Genomic DNA, 22,468 nt, shown 5'->3' with positions numbered 1-22,468 from the left:
TTTATGACCAGACAGTTTTCTCTATTTTCCTTTTTCTTCCTCCTTAAATATGAATGAGAGGGAGAGAGACGGACAGAAGCAGACAGAGACAGAACTGAGAGAGAGGGAGAGAAAGAGACAGACAGACAGACAGAGAGAGGGAGAGAGAGACCGAGAGGAAGGGAGAGAGTAACAGAGAGAGAGAGACAGAGAGGGAGAGAGACACAGGAAGGGGGGGGGTGAAGGTCTTTTTACTGTACAATCCTAAATAACCTCATCAGAGAGTATTCATTAGACATAAGTTTCCTGAATATGTTTCAATGTTCTTTAAATGCAGCTTTATCTTGCTCTCTAGATTCTTATTTGAAGTGTGTGAGGTATGTGGATAGAAATGCAAGGTCAAATAGACCTGACGCAGGTCTGGAGGTTTGGAAACTTGTGTAATAGAAGCCGATGAGCCGATAGGAGGGTCAGCAGATTTATGCTTCATTATTCTAATGACTGCTGTACTTCTGAAATTAGAAGCCGTGTTGTGCACACAAGCAGGCCTTTGTCTGGGACTCCAAGCGTCATTAGTTTACCCTCAGGAGCCGTTTAAGTGCACTGGTTTGTGAAACTAAGCTCCTTCTCTGTAATGACTTTAATTTGAAAACCCAGATTACATCGGTAGCTAATTCCTGATTCTGATTGGTGTTGATTTATTTTCTGTAACAGCAGTTCTGATAGTAGTGCTGGCTGCAGGGAGAATCACAGCTTCTCATTAATCAGTTCATTCTGATTAATACCTTATTATTGCTGTAGTAGCTGCTAAAATGTAAGGACTTGTGTGGTAGAGGTTTTTCAATAATAAACTGATTAAAAATGTTTATCCAACAAATAAAATGTATAATGCTTTGTATGGTGAAGCTTTATCTAAGAAGATGAATGTTTAACGTTTATGGAAGGAGTCTCCAGTGTCGGCACTTTGTAACAGTCAGAGTTAAAGCTGATAACGCACCATGTGATGCAGCAATCATGTTTGTTGGCTTCAGAAGTCTCAAAGGAAGCATATGATAGCCTTCACCCTCTCAGACTGGTAGATGTCATGTGATGGAAGAGACTTAACTGGTTTAGGAATTGGACAAGACTAAATTAGGCAGAAAATCATTAAAAAATTAATTTAACAAAGTAATCATTAAAATGTATGTTGTACTTCGTTAATCATATAAACTCTAAGCAGTGGTAAATTGTATAATGGGTATAAGAGGAATAAATCTCTTCAGGACATGGTTTTAGAGGAAAATAATCAACTTTTGGCTTGTAGCTTTATCACACCACCCAGTTTTTGATTATTGTCCTATAATTACCCATCCTGATTTGCTTTATTGCTTCCATAAGTTGTCGTTTTTGTGAAGTAGCTCAGATCTAAAGAGTGATAACAGTAGTGCTAGGAAAACACAGAAACAGAGTAAAAGCTAATGTGAACATTTCAGGGCTTGTGGGGTTTTTTTTTGTTTGTTTGTTTGTTCGTTTTTTTCTTTGAGAACATTTTGAGCCGATCTCTTGAAACGCCTAGTTGTCCTTGTGTTTTTACGTTCTGCACTTCATCACTGTTATTTTTCTATGGCTCTCTTGGCTATTTACGGCCTTTGCTTTGAGAGAAAGCATCACAACATTTTCCCAGTACCCAGTTGGCTCAGATGATATTCAGTTCAGCTGAAAGATGAAATGATGACATGCTTTTCTCTGCAGGGTGCCCGCACTGTAAGAACGCCGTCCCTCACTTCATTACAGCGGCTGAGACTTTCAAAGAGGACCGCAAGGTGAGACACCACCTCATGAAAGAGAATTTTCCTTATCAGGCTTACTTTCTTTCCCTGTTTTTTTTTTTTTTTTTTTGTTCGACACTCTCCATCTTTAATCGCTTAGAATTTAGCAGAACTTTTTCAAGGTCTTGTCTCTTACCCCTTTAAACTTGCCATTCTCATGCTGCTTGTTAGCTCTTCATTTCTCAGAATGTAGGATCAGTATCATATATGTTGTACATGAATAGACATCTGCTTTTCATGTGTTTATCCTCAGTCATATTACTGGCACATTGCTGGTATTCTAACTCATAAACACCCAGCTGACTTTAATGTTTTCCACATGAAGCCATACCCTCTTCCTCATTCTTTTGCTTTTCAGTGTCTAGTACTATAATTCTGTCTATAATCTGGCTATCTTTTCCAAGTTCACTCCAAATAACTGACCCACCTCTGAAATGCCTCAGAGAATAATTTGTAACTTTTCATAACTTCATTCATCACTAGCACCGCATAGCAAATAGCTGAAATCAAATGGTATGCATGATGTCACCCATCTTTAACCTTCTGATAGCTCTTAAATTTGAACTTGCACACCACCATTACTCAATCGAGTAGGATTTGGAAAGTCGTTTTGCTAAGGGAGCTGGCTGTTTCACGCTGTGTTCCCGTTAACACCCTGACCGTCCTTTCTCATGCTGTGAGTCCTGTAGGAAACATTGTTTATATGAAGGTCTGTGACCCTGTACAAGAAATGTATAGAAAAAGCTCCATCTGCTGGTGTTCTGATGAGCTGAACCAGATAAACACACGAGTTCATTTGGCACTCGGTTGATTAATGTGGAAAATGTGCCAAGACTGTTTCTTTATCAATAGAGCTAGATTCTGTGACAGAGCATCAGGAGGACTCTTGATCACACAGGAATTGGATTTAATTAAATTGTCTTAATTAAAATCAGAATAATAGCCGAGTTGTGCTTCAAAGACATTCGTTCCTGCTTTGTTTGCTTCCATATAGTCTTTTCCTTGGTTTTCCCAGAGTTCATCCTTTATCTATTAGTGCTGCCTGTCTCTCTCTTAGACTATGCATTAGTATGTGTGGCAAGTGTGCAGATAACAGCCAAGTGCCTGACTTTCCATTCTCCTGATTTATAATGCAACATCTCAGTGTACTCTGATGGTACATTGTGTTGTTTATAGCAAGCAAACAAGTGTAAGTGGCCCAGTTAAACACAAGCTCCAACACTGGGAAGAAATCGCTGGGTTTAATGAGTAAACCTTTTGTAAGTTCCCTGATTTTCATTCACTGATTGAACTGAATATGAGCAAACACAAAGAGGTCTGTGGTTTACTTATTTCAAAGGCTCTTTGTTGCAATAGTAATGAGCCTGCTGTATACTAAGGCACATCAGGCAGTTTAATTAGCCGTATACTATGCCTCTTGTTTTTCTTAAAGCTGATCATTAGTGCCTGATGTGGATAACAAGATCCTTCATTAATGATTTTTCTAACCGAGGCCACCTGATGAAACCACTGCTGTTACATGATGTAGATTCCCCATAGAGAAACATTTCACTGTTGCTCTTATCCATGCTTGCCCTAAAGCAAGTGTATGGGAATTGATAGCAGAATTGGCTGATATTTGTATCAGCATTTCCTCACCACTCTCTGCTTTCTTATCAGTACTGTGGAGCTCTGATAGATATCCTCATTTGATCAATCTCTAAGGCCACAAATTAACAACAGATTAACTGAGATCATTATTCAGCAGTACGTCTTGAACTGCTGAAGGGTATTTAGGCTTTCACTAAGAAGGAGCATGCTCCCTATTTTTGTAATCCATAGCTGAGTCTATCATATGACCATTATTAGTCCAAAAACAGGATGTTCTTGACTATCACAGAATTTTTCATATCAGGATTGTAAGAGGATCCACCCAATCTGTGTTTGCTTGTGTAAAAAAAGAAAAAAGACCTTTTTTTTTTATCAGTGTCCTTTCTGTGTGTTTTTTTATGGAAGTGGATTGTAATTTCAGCAGACTGATTCACATTATTAAGGTACTGGGGTTTTTCATCCTGTCAGATCTGCTTGATGTGACAATAAATGTTTAATAACTTGGCCCAGGCTTTGTCTTTGCCTGCTTTCTGACAGACTAAATTAAAATTTGTAAATGCTTGGAAGTATAAAACTCACTCTTCCAGTAAAGAAGACCAAAATATTCTGGCATTTATACATTTCAATGAAGTGTTAACCAGTGTTTCACCAATAACAAAGAAGCAGCTTAACTGTTACCACACAGCTGATGTTTGGGTCATATCACAGGGGCAGCTATGATACAGAACCCCTGGAGCAGAGAGGGATAAGGGCCTTGCTCAAGGGCCCAACAGTTGCAGCTTCAGTGCTGGGGCTTAAACTTCCACCTTCTGAACAACAACCCAGAGTCTTCTTGATCCACAACTTTATTTATTATTATTATTATTATTATTATTATTATTATTATTATTATTATTAGTAGTAGTAGTAGTAGTAGTAGTAGTAGTTTTTCCCCTCCATGGTGACATGACCTCAAAAGGGTGAATTCTATCATGTGAGACACATGAAGTCAGCCACCACATCTTTCTGAACTGCTGCTTAATGCTATGGAGCAGCTGAACACATTAAGTTTAACTTTAAAGCGATTTAAAACTGCCCTCTTCACACATGCGCTCACAGAATATACCTTTACAATTGGTTTCTGTTGTGCTGATTGACTGTGCAGTGTTTAATGCTATTCATCTAGGTTGTAATGCCATTCTGGACAGTTTTGCTAAAAATTACAGTGACCAGGATTGGAATTTCTGATCTTCCAAAGATAGGGCAAACACTTTTCTGCTACACCACTAGGGAGCCCTACCAGTACAGTAACTATAAATGTGATTCTGTCCACCTCATCTGCTAGACTTTTTATTCAGCCAGGGATTTCACAGTTCCTATTTTAGATAGAACTTTGACTCTGATGCTGTAGCCAATGATGCTATTAGTTTGACCATTATAAATAGCTACTAAAGTACCCCGCCCTTCCCTTGCTACTATAATAGCCTTCACTCTTCAAGGAATGTTTTGCACTAGATGTTGGAGTGTGACTAAGGGTTTTTTGCCCATTCAGTCACAAGGGTATTAGTGAAGTCAGGTATTGATTACTGGCAAGAAGGCCTGAAGGTTTTGGTGTTTCAGTTCATCCCAGAGGTGATCAGTGGGGTTGAGGTCAGGGCTCTATGCAGGACATGCAATTTCTTCAACTTCAATCTGTCTTCATGGATCTTGTTTTGTGTGCAGGGGCATAGTCATGCTGGAACATGTTTGGGCCTCTTGGTTCCACTGAAGGGAAATCTTAATCATTCTAGAAAACTGTGTGCTTGCAACAGTTTGGTGAAGGCCCACATATGGGTGTGATGGTCAGGTGTCCACTAGTCTTGCATAGCCAGACCTTTGAACTGACAGCAGAAGGTCTGGAGTTCATTGGCTTTTATTGGCCAAGGATCGTCCAAGAGGGCATCTGACTGACATGTAAAGCAACCAATCAGTTTGTTTTGTTCAGCACCATGGTTGGGGGCATGAAAATGTAGAGTGGATGTCCCTACAAAAACACCTGTATTCAACCATAGATTGTTCATTTAAGAAAGTCCAGCAAATCTTAATCTTGATTCTTAACTGTGAACTTCACATTATTTGGAAAATCCAGAAAAGCTTATCCTTGTTCATTGTCACAGTTGTCGGCTTCCTTCTTCCATGACGGCAGTTATGCACCACAACAGCTTTGTTTCCAGGTGGACTGCTGAAAAAAACCTGACACAGACGTCACCCGGAAATCCTGTCGAATCCAACCAATTAGATGCCAACATTGAAACTCCTGAATTTTTTCAATTTTGTATGCCAAATACATCACACATTCAGTCGACGGTTAGTGGGCATGATATCTGCGACTGAGCCTTGGAGTCCACAGACTTTTGGCCATATATTAATACATTTCTTCCCGCAAATAGACTTAAGGGAGATTGTCAGCATTGTTGTAGTCCATCTGTTATATCCTCGTCATCATCACATACTTGTCCATGTGTTTGGTAAATCTGTTCACTCCCTCTGCAGACAGTAATTTATTCCCTGAGCCCATCGTTTTATTGGGCTTTTGGAGATTAGGATGAGTAAGCAGCTGGTCTATGGACAGATAGTGTAGTTCCACACCATGTTAATTACAGCTTGTATAGCAGCACTTATACACATGTGCTCTCTAGTTAGTATACATAAGGGTTAATGTGCTGAGTGTAGCTGTCAGTGTTTGAAAAGAGATTACATGCTGATTCTGATTTTTTCAGATCGTGTATGCTGCTGTGGATTGCACCAAAGGCCAGAACCATGAGCTGTGTAAGCAGGAGGGCGTAGAAGGCTATCCAACCTTTAACTACTACAATTATGGCAAATTCAGTGAAAAATACAATGGAGAGAGAGGGGTATGTCACTTTGTTTCATATATTTGAATAAATGTAATTAGTCATCAAGTCTTTTGTATTTAATAGAAATTAGTAACACTTCATTTATTTGGATTAAATTTTTGTGCGCGCATGCTGTTCACAGGAGGCTGGCTTCACCGGTTTCATGCGAAGCCTTAGAGGACGGGACCAAGAGAAGGTGGGAAAGCGGAAAGAGGAGCTCTAAGAATGTGGGTGTGGCTATAAACAGGGGAGGAGCCTGTCATTGCACTGTGACTGGGCAGGGACCTTCTAGCACTGATGCCACACACGTGAAAACCTCAGCTTAAAGAGAGGATATTTTTATACAGCCTTATGTTTGTAATACCAATGTTCAGCCACAAGACCACTCAAGACTTGGCTTTTTTCTTTGTTTGTTTGGTTTTTTTTCATAGACATTTTGTGACAAGGACGATTGCTCCCAAATACTGTGACAGTTAATCAAACTACATCTTAAATCTATGCAATACTGAATCACTCTACAATTCATAGTGACCAGTGGCTTCTGTGTCAAGCGGACACTTCAGCTACTTTTACATACAGTAAGTCACCCAAAGCGCTCCTTGACACTGACAGTCTCCATAATTATTGCCATTCCCACCTTTGTAAAGAGGACCCATAATGTATACAATCACATGTTTGAGTATTTTTGTACAAAAAAATGTGACATCCTGGACTAGACAGACAATAGAAGAAAAAGGAAAATGTAGCTCATATTTGTGGCCTTAATTATTTGAATATGTTTTATTCCAGTGGTGCAGTGCACCCAGGACTGTAACAGAGAATTAGCGGGGCCAAAATACAACAGAGCTTAAAAGAAATTGTGTGTTGAAGCAAGTAGCGTCTTTGTTCCTTGTATTGTTATGTGTGATTGACTGTCAGCTGTGGGGAAAAAAATAATAAAAAAAAATGATAGATGCCAAAAATGTAATTCAGCAGTGAAGGATATACTGAACCCCAACTTAGTTGATGTACTTTTAGTTCCCGTTTATCCCTGATAATCAGTTTCCATACTTTCACTTCGATATCGAATGGCCAAGAACTCAATATGCAGTACAGACCCAGTGTGAATCTTTGTACTGCATAGTGAGACAACGTTCAGATTTTTATGATTAGTGCAGGAACCATTTAAAGGCTAAAATAAGGAATTACTTTTTTTTTTTTTAAATCTGGTCATGTCAGTCACCTTATTCACTAAGTCGAGTTTCATAGAGATTCAGCTGGTATAAGGATGTTTAATATTGCTTTATTTTTTAATAGGCCATTTTTCTCCCCAAAAAGATTGTTAGTGAACGACAGCCTTCACTTCCACAAGGCTTATTCAATCTATACCCTTTTAACAGGAAGTTATTTTTAAATACCTCTCATCTTGATTTTCCCTTTTACAGAACAACCTGGAGATTAGTTTTAGCGGCAGAAAAGAAAGAAATCCTTTCTGAAATGTGATTTAAGTGGTGCTTGAGTGCACGCTTTCATCTAACCAGTGTGGCAGTGAAGGTTTCTCAAGCAATCTTATTCATACATCGTACCAGGATCATTGCGTTGTACCATATTACTCTCTGAGGCAACTTTGCTACTGTGTTGGGAACTCCCTGATCAAGGCAGTTTACATATTTAATGAGCTTATCTGTAGCTAAACATCTTTTATTATTCAAGAGATTGATGCTTTTCATTTTTCAAGTTCTCAGGGATAGCAAAACACATTTTAGCTGAGTACTCGGAGCTTGTGTTACTGAATTCTGAATTGTTTACATTTGTCTGTGGGAGATTTCTTATGACAAGATTCGGTTTGTGAAGTCTTGGCAAATTATAGCAGAAAGAATTAACTCCATCGAGCCAAGGAAAGCGCAGAAATATTCAGATGGTCACAAGTGCTACATTTCTATCACTCAGCTAATCAATCTTTTTGCATCTGTAGCCAAGAGGAGGGTAAAGACAGCTTGTTTCAAAATAGCTTAGTTCTAAATACTTTTTTCTTTTTTTTACTTTTTTGCATCAACAGGAGGGGAACCATTAAAATATTGCTTACTGTATCTCTCATACTACAGAATATTAGCTTGTGTATCCGTTTTCTGTCATTTTGTGCTTCAGAAATTTCTGTACCTAAGCGTTTGTCTGTTGAAGGAAATCCTGCTTTGTCTTATCCCAAAGGTCTCCATGTCACATTGATGCCAAGAAGTCACTTTCATCTGTCTGATTTATGCACCCAGCCATATGTACAGTTTTGGCCCAGTGAATAAATACAATGGAAAATAAAAAGGCATACATTTCCAAGGTGCTCAAGTAGTCTTCTCTATATAGATTGTAGACATTGCTAACTTTGTATACTGTAATTAGTATTACTTGCATATATTTATTGCAGAATTGGTGTTTAATCACCACATTGAAGGAATTCATGTGATGGACCCCACTTCCTTGTTGTTGGCTTCTTAATAACTAACTTGTACAGGCCAAAATAAATTATTGGCTGTATAAAATAATACCATAATGAGAGTCTATTAAATGTAGACATGGATTTCATGGATAGATGTTAAAACAATATTTTTAGATAGATTTTTAGAAAATTTCTCTATAAAACCTTGGACAGAGTACCAGCATGGTACAGCATCCTGTTCCTGTAATGTCTAACAAGGTTGGCGACGCTTGTACATGGATATTGGAGTCATCCATGCGAATCTGTCGTAACTCCTGTGGATGTCTTCCTCAGTTCTTCTTCAATTTGCAGGTTTCAAATCAATATCCAGGGATTGAGCTGGACAATGCAGAAACACACATTATTTTGTGCAACCTTTTCTGTATTGATTTGGATGCATTGTAGAAATTCTAGTCTATGGCCACCTGTTAACCTCCTGGCAGAGACAACCAGGTTCCATGCTGAAATATTATGGTAGATTTATAACTTCCTCAAAACAGCCCCAATGCATCCCTGATGCACTACATTTTACAGAAAATATCATGTGCTCTTCCTTGCATGCAGATTTGCACAGATGGTTTGTTTCAATTCAAGAAGCTTTTATTGTCATTTTGACCTACAGTATATATTGACCATACTGTATGTAGCTGATGCAGCATATAGTAATCTCACATGTTTACAAATGATGTGCTAATGAGAGGCTTCTTTTCATGCAACCCTTGTTATGAAACTTATTTATGAGGGCGTACAGGGTTGCCTCGATTTTAAAAGACAATACAAATGTCAAGGAGTTCTTAAGAAAAGTGCTGTTTGTGGGTAAGTTTATACAATCATTTTCATGACCGGTTCCAATAATTCTGGACATAATCATACAGTATGTAAGCTCTAGAGGAGAGCTATAGTTACTTTTCATCCAGAAACCAGCTAACTTTCTTTAAACTGGTTTAGAATTACGTTCTCTCTCATTCCTAGTGCTGTGTTATTCTGCTAGATGTTTTGTATGCATTATGCATTCTTTTGTATATTTATGTGTATAAGGTGCCAGCAAATTATAATTAACTAGTCCCAGCAGCATACTGTATAAATGTGTTTCAGGTCGTAGTTTAAAAGGATTATTTTCAACGTAATTTTTTTCTAACTTAAAATTAAAAGATCAGATATGTACAGAGTGCCTGAATTTTTTTTTTATCCAATTAGTATCAAAGTTTTCACACACATGTAAATAGAAAGTCTTGGGATTAATTGTTTATCAGCAAGTGTGCTTCATTCTTTTTAAGCTGGATTAGAACCTTAAAAAGAAGCAAAAGTCGTTTACAAGATTGTTGAATAAAGCATGAGTCACTCCAGGCCGAATATGCCGCTTTCCATGGAGACATTACAGCTGCTAAAATGCATGTAATGTCTGCATGCTGAGAAAGTCTGATTAATGCCTCTGAGAGTGAGCCTAGGTACCTACTCCATCAAAATTACAAGGAGGAAAGTGTAGGAGCTGACTGTTCCCTCTCAGCTGGATGCACTCCTACAATATGTGTGGAATCTGTGGGTGCAAAAAGTGCCAAGGAGTCAGAATATCTGGGAATCAGAAAGGAAAAAAAAATGTAAAGGTATGTAGAAGGTAAAAGGTCAGAGAGAGACAGTAATTGGGCAGTACAATAATTGGACAATGTCGTTGAGTTCTTCTGCTGGAAAAGAGGCTCACCCTTGAGGACATGAGGAGCTGTCATCATCAAGCAGACTTGAATGAGTGTGTGATCAGACAGGGCAATCAGAACAGATACAGACAATTACAAGTCTGTCTGTGTAGTTCAGATATTTCCACATACACTTTATGAGCCAAAAGTATTTGAACACACGACAAATCACACCCATATGTTCTTGTTGAGCATTCAGATTTAGATTCCAGATTTGTTCCCCCTTTTTTGTGTTTAATTAACTCCACACTTCTGGGAAGGCTTTCTACTGGATTTTGGAGTGCGGTTGTGGAGATTTGTGATCATTCAGTCACAAGAGCATTAGTGAGATCAGACACTGATGTTGGGTGTGGAGGAGATCTGGGGTGCAGTCAGTGTTCCAGTTCATCTAAAAGATGTTCAGTGGGGTTGAGGTCAGGAAACTCAAATTGTTCTACTTAAACCATGGCAAAGCATGACTTCATGGGGTTCACTTTGTGTACAGGGTCATAAACAAGTTTACACCCATAAATTTCAGGGATAAATGATGTGTTTCCAGTATTATAGAAACAGTCTTGAGGTAAGTGATGGTCATGTGTTCACATACTTTTGGCAAAAGCAAAAACTTGTGTTTTTAAAAAAAAAAAAAAAAACTCCAAAAACTTTTTCAATACTACTGTTATTTTTTCCTCTGTACTTTGTCATATCATTTTGACTGATGATGGTCTTGGTTTTCAGAATGTAGTTTTTGGTCTGTCTTACAAAATTAATTGCACAGAGGAAAATTCAGTAAACAAAGTCTCTGAGAAGTTGCTTGGTATAAGAGAACCTTAAAAAAAAAAATCTTGATTATTGTTCTGGAGGAAAAATGTTTCTCACTTTAAGCAGCAGTCAAAAGTATGTTCTTCATTTACCACTGGATCTATACAAACTCAATTTCCTCTCTGTTCCATAGAGCAACACAACAAAATTTCTTTAGCAACATAAAATTGGGAAATCATTTCTAATTGTTTATAATAAATTTCATTTGGCACCTATTACAGAAATATAAAATAAAAACAACATATATAATGTGTGATGTTTAGAACCTTGTGATGATCCATCAGAATTTCTCTCTTCTGTGGTATAGAGTATATGAGCGATAAAACACAATGGGATGTTGTGATGTCATTGATTTTCCCATAACAGCACACCCTGAGCTTTTTTTATTCTATCTAATACACAACATCTTGTAAACAAGTAGATATTCTTTTATTTATGAGCAATAGACTGACATCATATTGCTTATCAATTAATAGTCACCATCAACATAATCAGTCTGTTAGATCCTGGTAACTCCTTCTGTTCTAATAGTTATGAACCATTGTTCCACCACCTTGATGTTTTTTTTTTATGTTCGTTCATTCATTCATTCATTCATTCATTCATCCATTCTTCAGTAGCTGCTTTTCTCTGGACAGGACAGCAATGGACCTTGAGCCTATCCTAGGCACTCTGCCTCTTTAAGTCTCTTGATTTCAGCATGAGAACTTACACGAAACGTTTATTGGAAGTTATAAATGTTAAAGCATTTATCATGAAATGTTTTCAACGGCATGCATTTTTGTAAAGCTTCACATCCTGGAGCTTCACATTCCTGTATTTATATGGGGTTATCTGGTAGTCGAATTGGTAATGCTAAGTTACCCCTAAGTGTTAATGAATGTGTGATTAAGACTTTATCCCAAAGTGGATTCAGTGCAATTCAGTTTTATTTCATTGATTGTTAAAAGTGCAATACAAATAAAACTTGTTTCAATTTAGCACAGGGTTTAAGACCGGATGCCCTTCCTGACAGAACCCTCCAATTTAATCTGGGCTTGGGACAGGCACTGTGAGTTAACTCTTCAGTGTCTGGGTTAGCTCCCTGCCCAGGAATCGAACCCAGGCCGCGGCAATAAGAGCGCGGGATCCTGCCACTGGACCACCAGGAGGCTAAACAAAGAACTAACATACTCTTTTCTTTCCTGTACTATGTTCTTTTAGTAAAAGTATATTATAATTATATACTAATAGTAGTATCAGTACTGGGTGCATGGTGGCATAGTTGTTAGAACGTTTGCCTAGGGTTGGGGTTTCAATTCCCTCATTAGCCCTGTGTGTGTGGAGTTTATAAACTGATCAGGCATAACATTATGACCATCTGCCTAATGCTGTGTTGGTCCCCTTTTGCTGCCAAAACAGCCTTGACTGGAAGATTTGCTGTGGTATCTGGCACCAAGATGTTAGCACCAGATCTTTCAAGTTCTGTCAGTTGCGAGGCGGGGCTCATGGAGATGTGGGAGGAACATCATTGGGCAGAGGGCCACTGTTACAGTGCCAGGACAGAGGGGCACCAATATCAACATGTGTGCTGCCATCTCCAATTACTGTGTCCTTTGCCACACACCAACTATCAGCCCATACAATACAGAACGCCTCATCACATTTCTCAATGCACTGAATGAAAGACTGGTTCCACCTGCAGAGAGAGGGCTGTTGAGGCCTGGCATGACTCTGTGTCATCATTTGTTACAACGTTGCCTTCCACCACTCTCACCCTGTGAATGAATGGTTTGCAGCAAATCCCTGTATGATGATGATGTTTCTCCCTGCATACGCTCCTTTTTTGAATCCAAGTGAGGAGTTTTTCTCTGCTTGGAGATGGAAGGTGTATGATCACCGGCTGTATGAGCAGATGTCCCTCCTCGAGGCAATGAATGCTGGTTGTCTGGCAATAGGGGCAGAGGACTGCCAGGGATGTTTACGCCATGTAAGGAGGCATATCCCTCGGTGCATTGCAAGGGAAAACATCTAATGCAATGTTGATGAGAACCTGTGGCACGATCAAGAGTATTTCAACTCTATTGTGTAAGGTTGTTTTTGTTTGTTTGTTTGTTTTTAATTAGATATTTCCACCCATAAGTTTTCTTTGGGGTGGCTGTTTTCTTTTTTTAAACTATATTCAACACTTCTGAGTTTGATCAGTGTAATTTCATATTGATAGCTGTATTTTGTTGTCCAATGTGTAATAATTGATTGAATAAATATATTAATTTGAGCATAAGTGTCTGGTGGAAATATTTGCTTTTGTTGCACGTTTGAAGTTTTGAGAGTGTTAGAGCATTTTGCAAACAAAATTACTCATTTTTTCCAGTGAGCTTCAGTTTCAGCCTGTGTTAACTGTTTTGGAAATGTGATGTTAGAGTGGACAAACCTATTAAAGCAATTAAGAAAAACAGTAATACAATATTACAACTAATAGTGTAAATTTGAAATCTGGCAGTATAACTGTGGACCCAGTGGTGATAACTAATCATTAGACATTTATGAACTGCTATATCACCTAAGAGAATCAAGGACCTCATGCACAATTATTACAAAATACTGTATGCCATCATTGATGCTAAAGGGGGAAATACACAATATTAAGAACTAAAGGGATTATTTCCCTTATTTTATTTATTGTCATGTTTTGTTTGTGCCATTCTGTTATGCCTTATGAACTTGAGTCCTATAAGGAATAAGCTAAATTTGTTTTGCCTTCTCACTTATGTTTTCTTTAAAAAATGGTACACATTATGCAAATTCTCCTAAGGTATGCACATTTTTGAGCAGAACTGTATACCTACTTTGTACCATGAGAGATGGTGAGACCAGTCGAGCAGTGCTAATGGATCCACTCTTAGCTTTGTAGGCAAGCGTCAGTGTTTTGAATCTGATGTTTGTAGCTACCGGAGGCCAGTGGAGGGAACGCAGAAGAGGGGCGGTTTGGGAGAACATGGGCAGGTTGAAAACAAGTCACAGCTGCATTTTGGATCATTTGCAGTGGGGAACTGCATTCAGAGGTAGACCTGCCAGGAGAGAGTTGCAGTAGTCCAGTCTCAAAATGACAAGAGACTGAACTGGGGATAAATCACCTGGGATGACCAGCAGTTCAGTTTTGCTGGGATTGAGTTTCAGCTAATGTGTTGTCATCCATGATAAAATGTCCGCCAGACACACTGAGATCCGAGCAGAAGCCATGGTATCTAGAGGGAGAAAAGGAGAACAACTAAAAAATAAAGAAATAAAAATACATAAAATAAATAAATCAAATCTAATGCACAAGGAATAAAACTATGACAAAATCTATTGACATTTCCGGCAAGTGCCAGAGGGAAGATCCAATCAAAAGTAATTTCCAAGTCTATGAAAGTTAGTTAGGAGCCGATCCAAAAAAACCAAAACAAACATCCTTCAACACCTGAATGAGAAGAGTGTAACTGCTGCATGATCTCTCTTCTCAGTGCATCGGGTATAATAACACAATCTTCTTTGAACATGATTCCATCTTGATGTACATTATTAGGACAGTCTTTGTGTCTTTAGATTTTGTGTTAGGGTTTACAGGAATGATGTTGCAACTTCTCTGGGAATATTTTCCAGATGGTGTTTTATAGCAAATTAAAAACAAAACATTGAATAAAAGTAAAGCCAGAATTTCTTCTTGTCTCTGGCATGATCCCAGAATGTATGAATTCTGTAAGGCAGTGGTTTTTCAATGACCATGTGAAATATCAGGAACTTTATACATCATATTGAGACATGATTTTTTTTTTTAATCTACAAGAGTTATGAAGTGAAACCTTAAAAACTGTCTTTGAACTGTAATGTCAAAACCTGACAACTTGAGTGCTGTAAACTCACTGTAACTATGAGACTGTGATGCCAAATATCTAACTACATTGCAACATTTTACTGTATGTGTGCAATAATTACCAGATTTATGAACAAATTTCAGTTTATGTTATGTGATGTTTTGCATGTTGAAAATGGTCTCAATGAGTTGATGGTCATTCATGAAAATAAAAAATAAAATGTGCTGACTTTCTACTTAACAATCACGTAAATGTATCTATACTCTCAGAAAGAAAGGTACAAACTGTACCTTTTAAGGTACAAGTGGCCATCACTGGGGTGGTACCCTGAAGGGTACAATTTTGTACCTTTAGTCATATCTTTATAACTCGTTTTGGGAAGATAATTGTACCCTAAGGACCTATTGTGTCCCTTTAAAGGTACCATTATATTTTTTGTTCCCTTTTTGTACTTCCACGGTACGCTTTTTTCTGACTGTATTTCTACAAAAAAAATCCATTGGGATGCAAAGTCTGAAGGCAATACCTCTTCTAGATCAAAATTTATAGAAATTTAAAGGCAATATTTTCCTACTCATGTCTGCAAACTCCGCGTTTCACAAAGGCTTTTATGTAGAGCAAACATTTTCCAAAATTGTCATTTTTTTCTGATTTCAAATGTTCATACTTTTGATCTACAAGAGATATATTAAAAAATAAGAAAAATACTATGTTGAAAATTTGATGGTGGTTGCTATTTATTTATTTATTCATTTATTTACATAAATGCCAATTGTTTGTTATTTGAAATTGCCGGCTTCCTTTGCACTACGCATGATTACCAGCAATATTCCTGCTCAGACTAGCTTGAAAACATTACAAAGTTTAGTAATTGGTGACTATACTAACATTCTAACGATGTTTTAGTTTTGGTAGATGATCAGTGATTTATTGATGTTCTCGACACATATGCTATTTTGCTCAGTCTAACAGGAGGGCATTACTCTATATGTCCGTGTTGTAACAACACTACAACAATAGTTACCTAAATGCACTATAACCTTTACAGGTGAACTTAATTTGACCTTCTCTACACTTTTGAGTGCACATGTCCAACTGTTCAGTGTTTCAGTACTTTTTGCATAACATGCTGTTCTCTAACAAGGTGCTTAACGGCAAAATTCACAACTGTTGTTTGATCCATGAATCAACCAATAAATTTTCTGGTTCAATTAGAATTGGTATTTAAACAGTCCTCTTCATCATGCTGTTCACATTTTGACATCATGAGACCAAGACGACACCTAAAAATTGATCAACAGGACCTCGTCATTGCGAGGCTTCAAACAGGATGCTCTCAGAGGGAAGTGGCCACTGAGCTTACAGTGTCACAGAGTGTCATCAGCAGGTTGCAACAGAGATAGAGAGAGACTGGAAGAGTCACAGAAAGGCATAGAAGTGGACATCCTTTGGCCACATCCCACATTGATGACCGCTTCATTGTGAACAGTGCCCTGCGGAACCGGATGATGAATGCCATTCAACTACAGGCACATTTAAGGGAGGTGAAAGGCACCCAAGTGTCACGTCAGACCATTCGAAACTGTTTACATCAGCGTGGTCTGCGTGCTAGACAACCTGCATGGGTACCTGACCACACCACTAGGCACAGGCGTCATCGTCTTGCATGGGCCAGGGAGCATTTACGCTGGACGAGGGACCTGTGGGCCTCAGTGCTGTTCTCTGATGAAAGTCGATTCACGTTGAGCAGAAATGATGGCCGCCAACGATGTTGGAGATGTCAAGGAGAGCGCTATGCATCAGCCACTGGTGGTGGTGTTACAGTCTGGGCAGGTGTGTCTACTCAGTACAGAACTGCCCTACATCTTGTGAATGGTACAGTGACAAGCCAATACTACCTGAATAACATCATTAATCCACTCATTGTGCCCCTGCATGAACAACACAGGCCTAATTTCATCTTCATGGACGACAATGCTCCAGCTCATCGAGGTGGTATCGAGGTGCTGGAGGCTGGGGTACCTCAAATGGAGTGGCCTGCACTTTCTCCAGACCTGAATCCCATAGAAAACCTATGGGAGCAGCTGAGTCGCCGTGTAGAGGCTCATAACACTGCACCCCAGAACCTCAATAACCTGAGGGCCGCCCTTCAAGAAGAGTGGAATGCCACGCCTCAGCAGACAATAAGTCGACTTGTGAACAGCATGAGACGTCGTTGTCAAGCTGTAATTGATGGTCAAGGGCACATGACAAATTATTGAGACATTGACATTTTTTGTTGTGGTATACCAACCACTGTTGTTGGCTTTTGTTTCAATTAATTGTTTGAGATGAGGAAATCACCATTGCATGCTTCTACTTAAATGCCCTACTTTCATGATATAATATCACTGTATCACTGAACTTTTTACATTTTCCATAAATTTCACCCAAAACCCAAATATCCTTAACTTTTTGTGAGTAGTGTATATATATATATATACTGTATGTATATGTATATATATATATATATATATATATATATATATATATATATATATATATATATATATACATAAATAAGTGTAGAACTGTAATATTGCACACGTGATTGTAAATTGGTGATAATTTTAATAAGTGACAATGGTGAAGTTGTATTGTACATGAAAGATAATGGTGAAATTGTAATGTCCATGAAAGGTCCATAAGTGGTCTAATGTCCTTCACTCAGACTGATTAAACTTTTTTTCACGATAAAAATAACACCCCTTCATTTCACTGAATTTTAGAATTTAAGACTAATGAAGTTTGAATCAGTGCCATGCACAATACACAAGTTATCATTAGAGAATGCTTAACTGGTTTATACAGTTATTGACTGTTGACTGTATCTTGACTCCCGCAGCACCTCCCTTAGCAAAGCTCCAAGAGTTTCGGCATGTAGCCATCTAGTTTCCACATGAAGGTTTACTCCGGGAGCACAGCCGTAATTCTTCAGAATTCCTCCTTTATCTGTAATAAGTTAAATAATCCACACACAAAAGTATCCTTATATGAACAGCAAACAATCAAAATGTGATATCTACAATAATGTAACTGGCTTCAATTACCTGAGCCTCTGAGAATAAGGCAGGCCATCTCTCCTGGAAATCTTTCATTGGGGGGCTGAGATGAACAACTTCGTGACTCCTGTAAGAAAAGGTTTTAGACATTTTCTCTCCAAACACTCTTTGTCTTTCTTTTTCTAAAGTCTCAATGGATTCCCCGTTAGGATGTGGTGGCAGATAGTTCAGTTCAGCTTTTCTTGGTTTCTTGAGTTGTGGTCATTTACAAAGTGGACACGACTGAGTAAAGAAGGGACCTATTAACAAACAACGCACAATTTAGTAAAGTAATTAGAGACTGGGGGAATGATTTATATTGTGCACGATTTATGTAAATTGAGGGAATGAAAACGTGTTCACGAATTGTTAACCACACAAAATAACAAATATTCAACAAAAACTTAAACTTAAAAAACTTAATCTTAAAAACTTGTTAAACACTTTGCAACGTTGACTACAACATTAACGTTAGCTTATATGGCGCTCGTTTTACAAAGCTAACTCAAGAACACGCTAAACTATTAAAAGGTACAGAATTAAGTGATGATAACACAATCATCTAATGAAATGCCATTTCTTTAATAAATTAAATCTAATAATCCGTAATATAATGCGGTTTTAAATAGTACTTACCCTTCGAGAACTGATGGAGAAGCCTTGAATCATCGCGGCATTACTTTCCACGCATGCGCAGATTCCTCGCATCAAGACGGCGTAAATTTTACATGATTTTTTACAGTTTGCTTCAAGTACTTTATTAATTCGAGTAAATATGCCAGAGAGTCACAAGTCAGATTTACTTGTCTGTCGGATGTCTAATATTTACAAGAAAAAATAAGTGGTCTAATGTCCTTCACTCAGACTGATTAGACTATATTTTTTTTAGAATTTAAGACGTAATGAAGTTTGCGTCATTGCCATGGCAACGGTTATTTTTTAAACAGAACAACACACGCGCTGACCAGAGAGGATTATCTGATTTTGGAAAGTGCTGCATTCTTGAAATAAATACATCGTTCCTAAAGATGATGGACCTAGTGTGGGATATGGACTACCACCGATCGCAGGATACAGCTGAAATGCCCGTTTTCACGGAGCTGCAAGCTGAGATGTGGGACTTGGACTCAGAGGCAGATGACACCCCGATGCCTGAAAAGTTCACAACCTACCAAGATATCCAGTCTGAGGATTGGGATGTGGACGACGAGGTAATAAACTCTTTTTAATTCAAGTTATATCTTATTTTTATACTTGAGCCAAACGCTGCTGTAGCAATATGTATGTACAAATAATGTGAGAGAATACTTTTGTAAAGGTGATATTGGATATTTCAGGTCCAAGAGGTGCCCACTTTACATCCTGCTTGTCTGGAATTCCTCAGTGATCCAAAGGGTATGTAAGACAAATGATTGAACTAAATACATGAAATAAACCACTGATTTATTACTGACCATTTCACCTGTAACGAGTGAAATAAGCTGTGGCTCCTTTAAGAGCAGAGCGCCATTTTTGTTTTTTGTTGTGGTCAGTCTGCAGTCACCTGAGCCGCGAGTACAGCATGTGTGCGGCTCCGATCTTTTTATTTTCATTTCTGTTGCTCATTTAAGTTGTCTTCTTTAAATAAATAACGCTGTTGCTATTAAAAACCCCTCGAGATGTGAAATGCGACCTGTGTGAGCTTCGTGTGATTTCTGCTGCATCTTGAGTTAGGCGAGCGATCCCTTACGTTAATGCTAACTCAGCGCGCTACATACACAGAAGAGGACAACAAACACGAGGCTCATTTCGTGTCTTTCTTTATTTGTTTTCTTTAGCACAGAGATTTCTCGATCTGTACACCATCGGAAATCTGCTGGGGAGTGGAGGCTTTGGATCAGTGTACGAAGGAGTTCGTAGGAAAGATGGACAGCAGGTAAATGCCTGTGCAAATCCTGCAGATTGCACTGGTCAACGCAATACATGAACTGTAGAGCATTAATGAGGTTAATGACATGAGCATTGTCCAGATTTTTGCATGTGCTCCAAAAACTTTCTCTGGTGATTTAAATCTATAATAAGGTCGTAATTTCATTGTAGGGCATCCCTTTTTTGTAGGTTTACTTCACAGGATTCAATTCCTCATTGTTTTTTTGAAAAGAGGATTATTGAAATACTTTTTTTGTTTTTCATAAGATAAGATCAGATAAGATTAGATAGATTTAATGCTTAAGGCTCGTTCCCATTTGTTTGTTTTGTTTTGTTTGTAGGTCGCCATTAAACACATCCGTAAGGATGGCTCGGAGCTGTACATCACAGCTGTAAGTAACCTTACTTGACTGCTGTGATAGTAGCAATAAAGTCCTGTTTACAATTTCTTTAAAGACCAAAACTATGCAAAACGAATGCAACTTGCTGTCATTTTTCAGTATAAGAATCCTAAATGCTGCATTAGTCACTGTTCCTGACTACTTTCATAAGTCAACACCCCCACTCCAATCAGATAGTTAGGGTCAATAACTAGATTATATCAAATCATATATAAGCAACAACATATTCATTATAAATTGAACAAGTAATATAATGTGAGCTAAAGGTAACTGACACTTCAAACTAGCGTACTTTCACCATGATAACACATCCAACATAACATCCATATTCTGCAAATATCTTTCTTTCAAAGTCTAATTCTCCTCAGTTCAGTCACATTAGTCTTAGCTCACAGCAGCATCTAGGTTTCATATACTGAAAACTATGAAACTATGCTAATTTTATGGGGTTTTTTTATTGCTAGCCTGGCGAGACCTGCAAGCTCCATCTAGAGGTGGCTTTAATGCAAATGCTGTCAAAGCCACCTCACTGCCAGTACGTTCTGCAGCTTGTGGATTGGTTTGAAATGGACAACAGCCTCCTGTTAGTCCTGGAAAGACCAATCCCCTGCATGGACGTATATGAGCTACTGTTGAGTGAAGGAGGCACACTCAGTGAGGTGCTGGCCAAAATGATCATGCTGCAGGTGATTCATCTTTCACTATGGTCCCTCTTTGGATAACTAAAGAATTTGTTTGCTGTTGATTTGTTTGTTCTTGATTGACTCGTGATAACATGTTTGCTAGCTTTATCAGATGCTTCACAAAGTAAAAATCCCATAAAAATGGAGAACACAAAGTGATGCACAAATGCAAATAATAATGGTGAAGTTAGTAATACTAAGAAAAACAATCCACAAAGGCATCATTTGTATTTTGTTTGTGTGTGTAATTTAGATACGTGTGTGATTGAACTGTTTATTTAGGGGTACTGATGTATGGTGTGGCTGTGACTATGTGATGTGGCTGTAAGGGTCCAGTCTTGCTGAGACTGGTTGTTCTTTTTAGAGTATAGTACATAGTTACAGTCATCTAACTAGTTGTGTTTAGAGGAAATTTAATTGAGCTCGTTTGATTTTGATCCTGAGAGTTTTCTTTAGTGTTCAATGACTGATGGTATTTTTTATTATTATTATTATTATTATTATTTCATGCTGCAGGTGGTCGAGGCTGCCCGCTACTGCCAAAGTCGGAAGGTTTTCCACCGTGACATCAAGGCGGAAAACCTTCTTTTCAACTCCGACACCCTGGACATAAAACTGATCGATTTTGGCTGTGGCGATTTGTGGCAGGACACGCCCTACGAGGAATATGCAGGTAATTGCTCATCACCAGATATTGCACAGAATTAAAGGAATATCTAAGTTGTGATCTTACTGATGTTGTTCTTGCTCTTCTGCTCAGGAACTCCAGATTTTTGGCCTCCAGAATGGATCCAGCAACAACAGTACTACGCCGACCATGCTACCGTCTGGAGTCTTGGCATTCTCCTATACAGCTTAGTCTGTGGAGAAATGCCCTTCAGTAATGAGGAGGAAATTGTTGCTGGGTCCCTCAATTTCATACCTGGCCTGTCTGAATGTGAGAGAATATAAAAACAGCATTTTGAGATATTACAACAAATCTGAGAAAAATGATAGTGAAGTTGCAAGCAGAAGTTTTTTGACTAAAATTTTGTGACTAAATTTCTGTCTCTGTTTCATATCACTGCCCACACAGCCTGCCGCCATCTGATCAACTGGTGCTTGGAGCAAGATCCCACCAAAAGACCAAGCCTGAGGCAGATCAGTAAACATGGGTGGTTCACAGAAGGCCTTTCAGGTTAGCCAGGTAAAACATCAGATCTACTTAAAATGAACTAACATAGAATATAATCTAGAACACTACTGCATTCTTCTATAATAAAGTCTCATGTAATTTTATTTTCATGACAGAAACATGAATTGAACAAGAAATCAAATAAGGAAACATTATGTTCTACAATACTCTATATTAATTTAAACATGTTTTTATTCCACAGATGATGAATAG

The 22,468-nt window shown here is 38.3% G+C and overlaps 2 protein-coding genes across 2 annotated transcripts in view; both read left to right on the top strand.

Annotated features, from left to right (window-relative positions):
• pdia5 (protein disulfide isomerase family A, member 5) overlaps positions 1 to 9,776 on the top strand; it is a 47,963-nt gene extending 38,187 nt beyond the window's left edge. Inside the window, exons 15-17 of the mRNA XM_058392739.1 lie at positions 1,711 to 1,781; positions 6,116 to 6,250; positions 6,375 to 9,776. Coding sequence (XP_058248722.1) covers positions 1,711 to 1,781; positions 6,116 to 6,250; positions 6,375 to 6,455 — 287 coding nt within the window. The 3' untranslated portion in view covers positions 6,456 to 9,776. The remainder of the gene's footprint in view (positions 1 to 1,710; positions 1,782 to 6,115; positions 6,251 to 6,374) is intronic.
• Positions 9,777 to 19,117: 9,341 nt separating this feature from the next.
• On the top strand, positions 19,118 to 22,468 carry LOC131353800 (serine/threonine-protein kinase pim-2-like). The gene is made up of 9 exons (XM_058390874.1): positions 19,118 to 19,300; positions 19,427 to 19,484; positions 19,907 to 20,004; positions 20,339 to 20,389; positions 20,863 to 21,084; positions 21,598 to 21,754; positions 21,842 to 22,018; positions 22,157 to 22,258; positions 22,458 to 22,468. The coding sequence occupies exons 1-9, from the start codon at positions 19,118 to 19,120 to the stop codon at positions 22,466 to 22,468; spliced, it is 1,059 nt and encodes a 352-aa protein (XP_058246857.1).

This window comes from Hemibagrus wyckioides, linkage group LG06 (genome assembly GCF_019097595.1).
Source record: "Hemibagrus wyckioides isolate EC202008001 linkage group LG06, SWU_Hwy_1.0, whole genome shotgun sequence".
NCBI lineage: Eukaryota > Metazoa > Chordata > Actinopteri > Siluriformes > Bagridae > Hemibagrus > Hemibagrus wyckioides.
This window is presented reverse-complemented; position numbering and strand designations above follow the sequence as displayed.